Consider the following 12,147-nt stretch of genomic DNA (forward strand, 5'->3'; position numbering starts at 1 on the left):
TCTGTTATATACGACTAGGGTCTGGTAATCTTCCACTTATTAAATATTAATGCTTTTGTTTGGGTGTATTCAAGAAGTTTGAACCCTTTAAGATTCAATGAATGATGTTCCAAGAACATTTTTGATCATTAATCATTTGAAGATGAATATTGTGAGTAGTTGAACTTAGACAGATGCACACTGGCTGATCTATTAGAAGTCTATTAGATGTATTTTGCAGTAAATTCTTGGTTGGTCGGGCTGGTTTGACACTATGGTAACCCCGTGGTCTCATATCATTATCATATTCACACTCCGTTCAGTTAAACATCTGATTTATGCTTCACAATTTACAAGGAACATTTTTTGCTGCTGTGTGTTTACAATCTGTTTGATAGTGATAATTATTCCGACAGCGGGTGTTAGTTCTTTAACCAACATAAGGACATTCTCCTGTACATTCATTATGATCAGAGGGCAGAGGCAATAACATGAGACAAGATTCATAAAAAAACAAACTGTGGCATAACTATTGGAAGAGAAAAAGCCACTTCCACTGTTGAACCAGCCGGTACCAGTCCGTTATCCGTCTCTCCATTTAATAAGAGGGTTTAAAGATCTCAGGGGAAACCAAACGGGAACTTCTAAGCTGACGCAGCACAAATAGATTATTACAGAACTGATTTATATGCCCAGAAAGCAAAATAGAGCTGCCCCAACCCAAAAAAAAGCCCTTATTTTTCCACAGAGGAAACAAAAGTCACGCTCCTTCCCATAAAAAAGGTCTGATAGGTGTAGAGCGTGTCCTTGACAGCAGTCAGTCCCAGTTCAAGTGCAGCTCATGTGAGTCCAGGAAGTCCGAAGAGAAGACGCCCACCGGTGCCGACATGTCCAAAGGGTTGACCCCCTCTGCTGGCACAGCCAGGGTAAGGTCCAGCCAGTCCATATGGTTCATGTTGCTGCTGTTCAGAGCAGAGGGGGGCGTGTTTTCATTGAAGTCTATCTCCATGGTGACCACAGGTGAGTGCAGCTCGTCCATCAGCGTCTGTGGTTGGGTGTGAGCCGCCAGCGTGTCGTCCAGGAGGGTTTCCAGCTGGGTGTCGGCGGTCAGGGCCGCCAGGCTGTCCGAGGGGTCCAGCTGTGCTGCGGGTAGCTGGGCCACGTGGACCACGGCTGGAGGCCGAGATAAAGCCGTGTTGATAGGAAGGGTGGTTACACTGGCTGTCACCGGGAGAGGCTTGTCTAGGCTGGGAGGATCCTGTCTGATGAAGGGCGAGATCTCTGAAAAACAAGTTCAGTGTGAACCATAAGTACTCTACATCTTATTTAACGTGCTTTAAACGGGGAAAAAGTCACAGTATTTCTCACCACCGCTCTCGATTAACACGTCAAACAAGTCATCCATCTGCTGGCTGGCTGCAGTGGGACCCTGCAGAGAAACAACAAGCCCAGGTCATGTTTGGACCGATTTCTAAGGATCTACTTTTCTGAAAAAGGTGGAGTTATTCGTCACCTGAGCCGTTAGCATGCTGCGCGTCTGTTTAACGGCATCCTCGTAGCGCGGCGGGTCTTTACACTTCGACACGTGGTTCGTGAATTTTGGCAAGATCAGCGTTGGCTGGATGGAACAGGGAGACTGTTTCACACAAAAACACAGTCAAATAGGTCATTATTCTTCAAAACAGGAGTTATACAGGAGTAAAACAGTAAGGAGAGACTAAAACAACATATTTGTATTATTTATCTTTATGATGTGAGTGTCTGTCTCTAAGCGTCTGGTGACCTGTCCAGGTGAACCCTGCCTTTGCCCAGTGTCAGCTGGGATCGGCACGCCCAGGACCCTGAATACAGGATAAGCTGTGATTGATGATGGATGGGTGGATCTTTAGGACCAGCTTGGCTAGAGGAGACTCCCTGGGAATGTGTTGAGTAAGCTTTGTGCCGTCAAACCAAGTCTGCAGAACTTAGACGGGGCTGCATGGAGGCATACTTTAATGCATTAATGCCACCACACGGAGAAGTAGAGTACCTCATCTTATTATCACTGTGGAACCGAAATGAAGATTGCTTTTTTACTAATTGATTTGTTTTCTACAAATTGGAGCATCGCCATCTTTCACCCCACTACTGGCAGCGGCGTTTGCATCATAATTCATGAGCGTTCTCCTCAGTAACGTCTGGTTGTTTGTTGGCTCGGAGCAGAGAGACGACAGAGGGCAGTCGGGGCGCTCCCGTCAGCCTCCACTCAGCGCCGGCTCCTCTAACCCCAGTTTCCACAAGCCTCCTTTTGATGTAAATAGGGAAGGATTTCACTACCCAGCCGAGGCCTGTTATTACCGTGGCAACAAGAGGGAGGCATCACACATGATAGAGTATGATGCACCTAATGTATCGCCTGCAATCTAACCTGAATTTACTGCATAGAAAACACACTCTATGATGTCAGATGCACACGCACACAGATCATCACATTCAATCCAAGTTCCCACATTTTGAAGAAATCCAAAACCGCAAGAAAAATCACGTCTCCAGTGATGACGACTAATGAAGAGCCTTGTGCGGTCATTAGTGTGTTCTCTTACCTTCGTCAGCGGCGGAGTCTGAGTGCTGCGTTGCTGTTGTAACGCTGCGGAGGCCAGTATTTTCTGTGGCACCGGTCCAGAGGTCTGGATGAGGCCTGGGGCTGCGCTGCTAACAGTAGTGTGTAATTTAATGCTGCTGGCAGGGAGCTGGATAGTGACTGCTGAGGCAGGATGGGACGCAGGCAGGAGGATTGGCTGCAAAGCTTCAGGCTGCGTAATAGTCTGGTGGCCGATGATGAACTGATTTTGAGGAGACACCTCCTCTTGTTTGACCGACGCTGGCAGGCTCGGCGAACCGCACGACGCTGAGCACTTTGACGAGGTCCTGTTTTCCTCTTTGACCTGGACGGGTGCGAGGGGACTGAGCCGGGGTGGAGAATCTCCCGGCTGACTCCTCTTCTCCACCTCCAGCTGCATCTTCAGCTCCTCCACCAGCCTCTGCTCCTGCTCCAGCTTCCTCATCAGCTCCTCGATCTGACGCTCCTTCTCGTGGAGACGTCGGTCCTTGTCGTAGTCCTTGTTGTCTGCTGGACGCTCCTCCTGTGGAGCTCTCTGCGGGGAATCCACACAGGAAGCGGTGTGAGCTGGAGACCGAGCGTCTGGAAGCTTGGTCGGGCTGTCTGCTCCACTACTGTCCTCTATGCCCAGACGGGACACCTTGGAGGCGATAGGGGACACAGGCGGGGTGAACTTTTTAGTATCAGACTGTGAGGCTGCTGGGACGCTCTCCATAACGGCAGCGATCTGCATGTTAGAGCTCTCCTGGAACAGCTTCAGCCTCTCTATCAGATCCGTCTTAGTCCCAGAAACAGGCAAAGATCTGCGTTTTAGTTCCATTTTCAGCTCAGCAACCTGTAAAGATAACATATTGTTTTAAAATCCGGCTGGTGCTCCTCGGCAGCATGCATAAGGACCATTTAGGCCGCGACGTGTCACCTTCATCTCATCCAGATTGGGTGGTAAGTGATCCGGCCTGCGGTCCGTCCGAGTGTTCCTGGGCTGCACAGGGGTAGACGCAGCGTTTCCACTCACAACAACGCTGGAACAGCTGGTCTGGACCTCAGTTGTTGGTCTGTTGTAACGAGACGGGAAGAAAAAAGGGAGTACAGGTTTGAGAGGGGCAGCTAAACTATCACCCATTTCTCACAATCAACAGCTTCTGTGCAGAAAGGACAGGAAATGTAAAGTATTTGAGATGAACAGCAGCTGGGGCTCAACAGTTCTTATGGAAAACCAGGTGTAAACTTACAGTATATATATATATATATAGAGGGTAAGGGAGAGTATTTGTGTTGCTAAATGGAAACATACTTGTGTGCTGCAGACAGGACGGCCTGATAGCTATACTGCTGCTGCTGCTGGTTCAAGATCTGAAGCTGCAGGAACTGCTGCTGCTGCTGCAGGATGCGGCTGTAAGCTGAGTCCATGAGCACCTCATTGAGCTCCTGCTTCTGGTCCGGAGGTATGTACTGATGGTACTTTAACTTTTTCACCCGCGGTTTGGGCTCCTTGCTCTTCTTGCTGCGGCTTTTATCGCTGGGGAGCTTGGACAGGCTTTGCTGCAGAGCAACACACAGAAAAAGAGGGCATGTAAAAAGCCGAGAGGACCATCTGGAGGATATTTGATCCCTGTGACTGATCTCAGTCCAGTTTATCAGGGAATACAGTTCGCATCGCCAGCACCAACACTACAAGGCTTGGAACTGATGCTGGATTTTTATAGCTTGAAGCATTGAGGTAGAACATTGTTCTGACACCCGATGAGAACTGCAGGATGAGGAAACGGGTAGTGGAAATGTGACCTTTATTGTTTTACCACCTGCAGTTACAGGATACACATGAAAACGGCTTGGCATAAGAGCAGCAGGTTCTAGCTATGAAACCAGAAACGCACGCTGGGAGAAGCAAGCACACACCCTCCAGTTTGCCCAAGTCATTCCCCTGCTTTACTCCGAGGGAGGGGGGAGTTCATCTTATGCTCAGAGAGGATAACTGGATTATGATGAATGCACAAGTTATTGCTTCACCCCTGTCCTTTGACTGTTGGCTTACATTTCACACAGCCCGAGTGAGGAGGGCCGGCCTGTCATCTGACCCTAATACAGGACAAAGTGTGGCTGGCACTGATTCCAGCCCGAGGATTTGTGAAATGACTTGAAATGCTGTGAACTCCGTTTAACTTGGCCGAGCGCTGACTTACAGTTCACCCTCAAACCGATGTGACAGGATGACGAAGCACAGACTCTGTCTTCCAAAACAAACAACAACAAAACAAAGACAGTGGAGATTACAGAACCAGAGGACTGGAAGTGAATTAACTGCTTAAATATCCTCTAAAAACAAACCCTTATGCTTCCAGTCAGACTCGGACTTGAAGCTCACCTTGACAAGAAGCGGTCCAGGTGTGATGCCGGGGACGACGGCGGTGATTGGCTGAGGTGTCGATGCTCGTTGGTTCGTCTGTTGTTCACTGGCGGAGGCGAGGCCGACTACGTCTGATGTGGACTGTGAGTGAGTCGGCGGGGAGGGCTAAGAGAAGCAGAGACAGACAGAAACCACATGATCCGCTCAGTAAGAACAGTGAAGCCGCTACGCCTGTTAATCATCATCCCACGCAAGGAAAGAAAAGCACCTCGGCTGGGATTATATAACCTGAAACAAAAAGAATACGTTCAAAATGTTTCCAAAGAATGATTAATGTGTGTTCATACATTAAATAAAGTTAAATTAATTCTCAAAATACCCTTTTTTTACATCAACAAAACATTCTACTAATAATACATTTACAATTCTAATACTCGGCTAGATTGTATGATTAGTTATAGCTCATGTTGACAGTGTTATAAATAGTAATGGGTACCTGTATGGGAGAGTTTAAGGCCTCAGTCCCTCCAGACTCCCTTGAAGAGCCGGGAGGTTTTTGGTTGGCAGGCTGCTGTGGTGATAAGGCATCGCTGCTGTTCTCATCGAAACTGTAAATATCTGGCGGCTTAGCAGAGTTCGCCTCACAACCTGTTGGGCCAGCATCAAAGCATGAGCGTAAGTACAGCTTATTATTTACTTAAAGGATAAATCAAACCTGGAAACGTCAGAATTCTTAGAATCGTTGACTATTTAGACAAACATCTGTGGAGATACGACATAAATACGCAGTAAAAAGCCATCCTAGCATCTCTGAACTGCTGCCAAATCCAGCTAACATGCTAATGCTAAGCCTGTTTAATGTTGACCAAAAGATCCACCTTTTTACTTTAGCGTGTTCAGTGTGTCAAAGAACAGCTGACCTAGATGAAAAGTCAGGTGTCCTGAGAGCTCACGGCTGTTTCACTATGTCCAAATATGCTAACTTCATGGTGGCACTAGAGGAAAAAGTCAGGGTATCACTTAAGTCAGTGGGCTCCGTGAATATGTGTACAAAATTTAACGTTAATCCATCAAACGGTAGGAGATATTTCAGCGTGGAGTCTCGACCGCAGGTGGAATAACACCAATAATGGCTAAAAGATGTGCTGCACCGCCGGCCTGAGTTCACTCCCCGGCTGTCGGGGGTTCAGTGGTGAGTATCTACCATCAATGTCCTCTTCAACACCGGAGTCCACGGGCAGGATGTTCTTCTCCACCAGCTCCATGGGTCCGGGACGCTGGGCGATCTTCTCATTGAGGTCATCCTCCAGCCTGGCCCTCTTCAACTTCATCTGTGTGGCCTGCAGGGAGGGTTCGGCCTGCGTCTCTGGGAAAAACACACCGGAGGATCGTTCAGCAGCTCAGCCGGACCTCACAGACATTCATCTGGTGCCGTCGTTAATGAGGCATTAATAAGACTAAGTGAGAACACACAGCAGGAAGGTTACCTTGTAGGATGTGCATACGGACCAGCTCCGAGCGCTCAGGTCTGCTGCAGAGTTTGTGCTTTAAGAAGCTTCCAGCCTGTTAAAAAACATAGATAATGAACTATAGATTCATGGGAGCATGCTGTGGACTTAGTTGTGATGACATTAGTCTTACCCTGGCTCTCTCCAAGCTGCGGATCTGCTCATGGAAGGCAGCAGGTGTTTTCAGAGCTGGGGAAAGTCAATCGACAACAACTTTTCTTAGTCAATAATACTGTATTTAGACACATTTAAATAATAGATTAGTGATTTCAGGCCATTTCCTTCAGGTTGGGTTTGCAGTTATGAGAGAGTAGCTTTAATAGAAGTGATGAAAACAACAGAAAGGATGGCTGTAATGGACTAAAGGAGGCACTTATTAGGAAGTAGGTGACAGCTCTGTAGAGAAGGAACACTGCTATGTATACCTACTGTAATGTATTTAGTCATCCAGCATACAGTGCTACACAGTAATGAGCTCCAGCACCAGATGAGCACAGTGTAATCCATCTTTCATGTCATTCTGCATGAGTGTGATATTATTAAGAAGGGGCTGAAGGAGTCAAACAGGAAGGAGCAGCTTTACTGACTCAAGCAGAGAATAACTCGTTGTGCTTCGAGCGCGGAGGGCTGGCTCACCGAGTCGTCACCTCGGCTATGACCAACGCTGCGTGGTTGGAGGACTCACTGGTCCGGGGGAGGAGGAGGAGGAGTGTGTCAGCGGAGCAAAGCCAAACATTCCTGCTCGTCACCTAAACCTTCCTGCATACCTACCGTAAGCCCATAAGTGTGGGAGCGACGTAACGCGTTAGTGGGAGAGGAAGGCCTGGGAGGTTTGTGTGCAGGCCACGCTCGGCCAGCCCAGCGACCTCCGCGGGCTCAGTCGCTGACTCATGGGGCCGCCTGGAGCCAGAGAGGAGCTGAAAGGCCGACTGCAGGAGGTGAACAGGACAAAGAGGAAGTGCTTTGTCTCCTTCTTGTCCCACCTCTCCAGCTATCAGCAGGATTCTGTCACAGCTCATCTTTTAATAGGGCGAGCACGGGGACGCAGTCTGCTCCACTTTCGACGAGTCATTCTCATCATCGGCTATGTTTGCATGAGTACAATTATTCTATTAGCAACGGTCTGAGTGGGACAATGCACTTTCTAGAATAATACCATTGATTTCTGTGCAGACAAACACAATGTTATTAAGCCATTTACACACTTATATAACATCAAACCTCCCTAATGAAGCTGTTTGACCTCTATCACACCAGAATGACCCCAACATTATCACCTTAAACACAGATAAAGCAGGAGTATTTCACAAATAACATAATGCCTCCGTCATATAGTTTTAATGGCACCACATAGAGTATGGACTCCAGAAGTCATGACCAAGTTTCAGTAGATAAAACTGCTTGTGAAAGCAACAAAACAACATAATAAGAAAGTAAAAAGGTAGCTATGAGAGAGAACAGGACACACTTCTTGGCTGTCTAACTTCCTATAGGTGCTACTTCACTTTCCTTAGTGTGACGTTAATACTCACGCGGCATGATGCCTTGCTCCACAAGCTGCTCCCGACTCCTCCTCTGCTGCAGACAGAGCTGGAGGACTGTGAGAGTGCAGAGACACAGAGGTCAGAGGTGAGCCTTCACCGTTCGGGGGCCAAGTCAACTAATAACCCTCTCTGGCTTTAGCTGTGAAATCGGCCAGACTTCAAAATAAAACAAAGCACTTATTATTTCTCAGTCAATACGCTACGTCGGCACGGCCCGACAGCAAAGCCCCTCCACCACCACAGACATCCGATCCACTTCCTGTATGGTTTTTAACTGGGGTTGTTAAGATCGCCCGCAAGTTTGAAAACGGTTACTCTGGAACAGTGCAGCGTTCTCCCGGGGAGAATATCTCAGCGTGGATGCAAATACACAGTCAAACAGAGTATCTACAGTCCAGAATACAAACAGATAAAAGAGGGATTAGTATTAAAGCTGCAGTCACAATGAGGAGGAGCCCTGCAGACGCTCATGACACACGTGAGTCCTATTTAATAAATAGTTCCATCTTGTTTTGGGGGGATAAGCAGCGATCACTTATGTTATTGAGGCACATCAAAGACGTGAGCAGAAATGTTTTGAGCCCCGTGTACACTTGGATGGCGCTCGGTGTTATTTTCCCATCAATATAAACTGTAGTAAGATCCCACTTTAAACACGTATAAACAAGTGAGCGTGGACATGTTATTCCAGTAGAATAACAACACTCCATGCAGGAGGGGAAAAAAAAACGCTGTTAAAAGGAAGGTAACGGGCGGCGGTGACGGATGAGGTGACGGCGTGAGGACACCGTCATCGTCGCCGCTGTAGCGACGCGACGGCGGATTAGCATGAGCTACAGTGGCTCCGGGGGAAACACACACACACACACACACACACACACACACACACACACACACACACACACACACACACACACACACACACAGACCTGCTCAACTCTCCTGGGAGAGGCACTGCGTCTGAACAAGCCTCTGTGACTCACTCTTGCAAAAATAAACCGGGCAGCTGTGAGAACGAGGCCTGGGAACCATGAAATTTGGGGGTAGTTAAGGGGGTGGGGTCTCCAGTTGTACGCAGCGCTGAGGGGACATCGGCGGCGTCCACTGGTGGGCAGGGGGGGGAACACAGAGGGACCAGTGCTGAGGCAAAGGGTGGGAGGCCGAGTGTACTCTCACAGCGGCCCATCCACTCCGGGGCAGGGAACACAGTGTGCCTGCCCCGCCTGCTGTGTTTCCTATTACAAACCCAGGCCAGGGGGGGTTATGGTCAGCCTGAGACGGATCATACCAGGAGATTGTAATTGGTTTGTCTCAATATTCATATCCACTGTGACTTGGAAAAGATGCCACAGGCGAGGAACATCTCATGAGCGCATATTGCTGTATATCAATAACATAACAAAAGCTGCCTTCCAGCGCCACAGCAGAATGAAGGGTTTAATCTGAGGCATCGGCACGGGGGTACACCTCATGCCCAGGGTCCTCCTCCGCTTTGTCATCCCGTGTTCAACCTGAACGCTGGCTAACCTCTCCACGGTGCAAACTGGCTCCGCTCGCCTGCTCACCAGCAGAGCGTAAACAGAGGTTGTGGACGGGGAGGGCTCTGCTGAAATCCCTGTCTACTGATGTAATCTCTAATCTCAGCAAATCATCCCTGGAGGTCTCCCATCAAAACTTTGATTTTATTTGACTTTTCTACTTTTTCCAATACACATCATAATAATAATAATAATAATAAAAAAATGTGGCTCAGCGTGGCTTCAGATACCCTTTGCCCAGACAAAGCTGAATTTAGTTTAGAAACAGAATGACACTGGGTTATGTTGACTTTGCTGTTATAAATACCAAAGACTCTACACAGAATCCCAGTTTAGCAAAGATCAAGGCATCTATACCCAGACTAAACCACCAATATACAGATTACATTGGTTCCACTCACACGGGGGAAACGTCGAAGTGAATTCAACTGAATTGATAGAATTATTTGAAAGGCCTGTAAACATTCTGAAATTGATACTATTAGTCATATTATATAAGAATGAGTTCAACGAACCAGAGTAGAATCAGTCAGGTGATCGTTAGTGATGACTGAGAATGTATAGAAGGTAAACTATGACTGTTTAACACTTTATTCTAACTATTTCTAACTTGAAAGTGAAAGATAAGTGAAGGTAAGTAAACACACCCTGGTGTTGGTGTGTTATATTCCTAAAGCAATAAGGTTTAAAGTGATGAGAAAACACATTGAGTGGGCGTGTCCTCTAACACTGTGTTAAGTTTGGTTAAAAACACAGTTTTACTTTTTATTGGAATAGAATGTATATATTTAAACGTGCAAATCTTGCATGATGCCCCTGAAAACAAGGAATTGTTTTATCTGGAACATATCCAGTGTAAATACACTTTTGCCATGAGATTGTTGTTATGCATCTTCTAACCTAGACACGTGATGAACCTGTGCAGTTGGGGAATATTTTCATTAAATGTAACTTTAGTTACAACGAGAAAAACATAATCCTGAATGGAACCTAAACAGCAGGAACGTTGGTTATCATTGCAATAAAAAGATGTCAAATAAAACAAATGTGTTGCGGATGAATTCAAACAAGATACTTAAAAAATGTGCACATAATGATCAGAATCTTGCAGCCTATCTGCTTATTCCACTTCCTCTGTGTCTACTTCCATTACAGGTAACTTATATCATGTGGCAGAAAACCATAATAGTGTTCCTCCCTCAGACTGACTGTGTTTCTAGAGAAGTTTTGATTTATAATCCACGAGAACACAACAGTGGATCCAGTAAGAATGATGCTTGACATGAGTCATTGTGATGAGCTTCACTGTTGTCATTTCCTGTCCGGAGGCCGTGTCTACATCACTACAACCCCCAGCCGGAGTATCAGTAAACATTAATAATAAAAAAACCTAGACATACATTAAATAATGAACTGCATGCAAGGTTAAGCAACCAAATAAAAAAAAAGCACCTGATTTAAATGTACCCCTGCAGATGGAAGGGGTCTCCACGTCGAGGCAGGCCATAGAGGAGAGTGGTTGGCTGGGCGGCCAGGTCTGGAGTCCCATGGAGTGATGAGGCCAGTGGAGAAGGAGGGAGTCAGGGAGAGAATAGACCCAGCTCCGAGCGGACGACAGCTGGCTCTCAGAGCTGCAGACGGTCCCTCCTCTCTGGCTCTGGAGCTGGCCTCTGTAGAGTGTGTGTGTGTGTGTGTGTGAGTGCTCAGTCAATGTCAGGAGGAGGGAACACAGCGCTGCTCATGTTAACCCTCGCTGGGTCATTTTGCTCCACAAACAGAGGGCCCATCATACTAGAGCTCTAAACCCCAGGGAACCTTTTAATTCTTTTTTTTTTTTTGCATTATCAGCAGGGGACCAAATAAACTATTACAAAGTTGATCAAAACAAGCTGTTGGGACTTTTCAGCGGGCACATCTCCATGAGAAACAGCACTAAATAACAGTGACAAGAACAAACACCGGGCCCTCAGAGATTATCCTTCACCAGATTACATTTTTGTCATCGCTATTCCATAATGTCACTGAATTCAAGCAGCCAATGACATTCATCATGACTGTATCTGAAATCCGTAGTAATTTCTCAGCAGCTCAAACTTGTTGATGACTATTTGTTAACGAAACTCAAAGAGGGAACAAAGAGGAGCAAATGCAGCTGCTCAGACAAAGACACGCTCGGTCGTGGCTCACAATGGGGTCCGATGCCGTCCAGGACTTCACAACGCACAGGAACAGGAAATGAGATAAAGAGGGAATTACACTAATTGTTGGTGAATCCTGTGTGTGTCTCAGTGGATCCAGAAAAGCCGGTTAGAAGACACGTCAAAGTTAAAGAACATTATTATGGTTTATTTTCGAATGTATGTTGTTTTCTTTTGTTGTTAAATTATACTAATTTGGGGTCCAATCAGGGAAAACTTGTAAAAGCTTGTGACTTGACGTAAAAGCACTGCAATAAAAGTGTTAAAGAAAAAGAAAGGTTTAAGAGGATCCTCCGTCCTTTCTCTGCGATATGAAACTGGATTAATAATCCAGACATATACATGTCAAACAGGGGGACAGGGGAACGATGGAGCTCATAAAGTAAGTAAGACTGGTATGCAATATGTTACGACAGCTCACCTCTGGGGATTAA

At 46.7% G+C, this 12,147-nt stretch overlaps 1 protein-coding gene across 2 annotated transcripts; it reads right to left on the minus strand.

Moving 5' to 3' along the window:
* Positions 1–181: 181 nt before the first annotated feature.
* On the minus strand, positions 182–11,177 carry mrtfbb (myocardin related transcription factor Bb). 2 transcript variants are annotated; one of them, XM_084036581.1, is made up of 13 exons: positions 10,983–11,177; positions 7,966–8,031; positions 6,567–6,622; positions 6,413–6,488; positions 6,130–6,291; positions 5,422–5,573; positions 4,944–5,090; positions 3,873–4,120; positions 3,498–3,633; positions 2,562–3,413; positions 1,493–1,615; positions 1,348–1,408; positions 182–1,260 (listed from the first exon to the last, which is right to left on the minus strand). In XM_084036581.1, the coding sequence occupies exons 1-13, from the start codon at positions 11,062–11,064 to the stop codon at positions 797–799; spliced, it is 2,625 nt and encodes an 874-aa protein (XP_083892707.1). In that variant the 5' UTR covers positions 11,065–11,177; the 3' UTR covers positions 182–796. The 2 variants fall into 2 exon arrangements, with proteins under 2 accessions (XP_083892707.1, XP_083892706.1); XM_084036580.1 differs by having other exon boundaries at positions 10,968–11,177.
* Positions 11,178–12,147: the final 970 nt, after the last annotated feature.

The sequence above is a fragment of the Eutrigla gurnardus genome (assembly GCF_963514095.1).
Source record: "Eutrigla gurnardus genome assembly, chromosome: 20".
Lineage (NCBI taxonomy): Eukaryota > Metazoa > Chordata > Actinopteri > Perciformes > Triglidae > Eutrigla > Eutrigla gurnardus.

What these genes read in the sequence shown, in the direction of transcription:
- mrtfbb (XM_084036580.1), bottom strand. Translation starts at nt 11,064, where the DNA reads ATGGGACTCCAGACCTGGCCGCCCAGCCAACCACTCTCCTCTATGGCC. An exon ending in GGAGCAAGGCATCATGCCGC is followed by an intron (nt 6,623 to 7,965) that starts GTGAGTATTAAC and finishes GACTTTCCCCAG; the next exon opens with CTCTGAAAACACCTGCTGCC. An exon ending in CTGGACCGCTTCTTGTCAAG is followed by an intron (nt 4,121 to 4,943) that starts GTGAGCTTCAAG and finishes GTTGCTCTGCAG; the next exon opens with CAAAGCCTGTCCAAGCTCCC.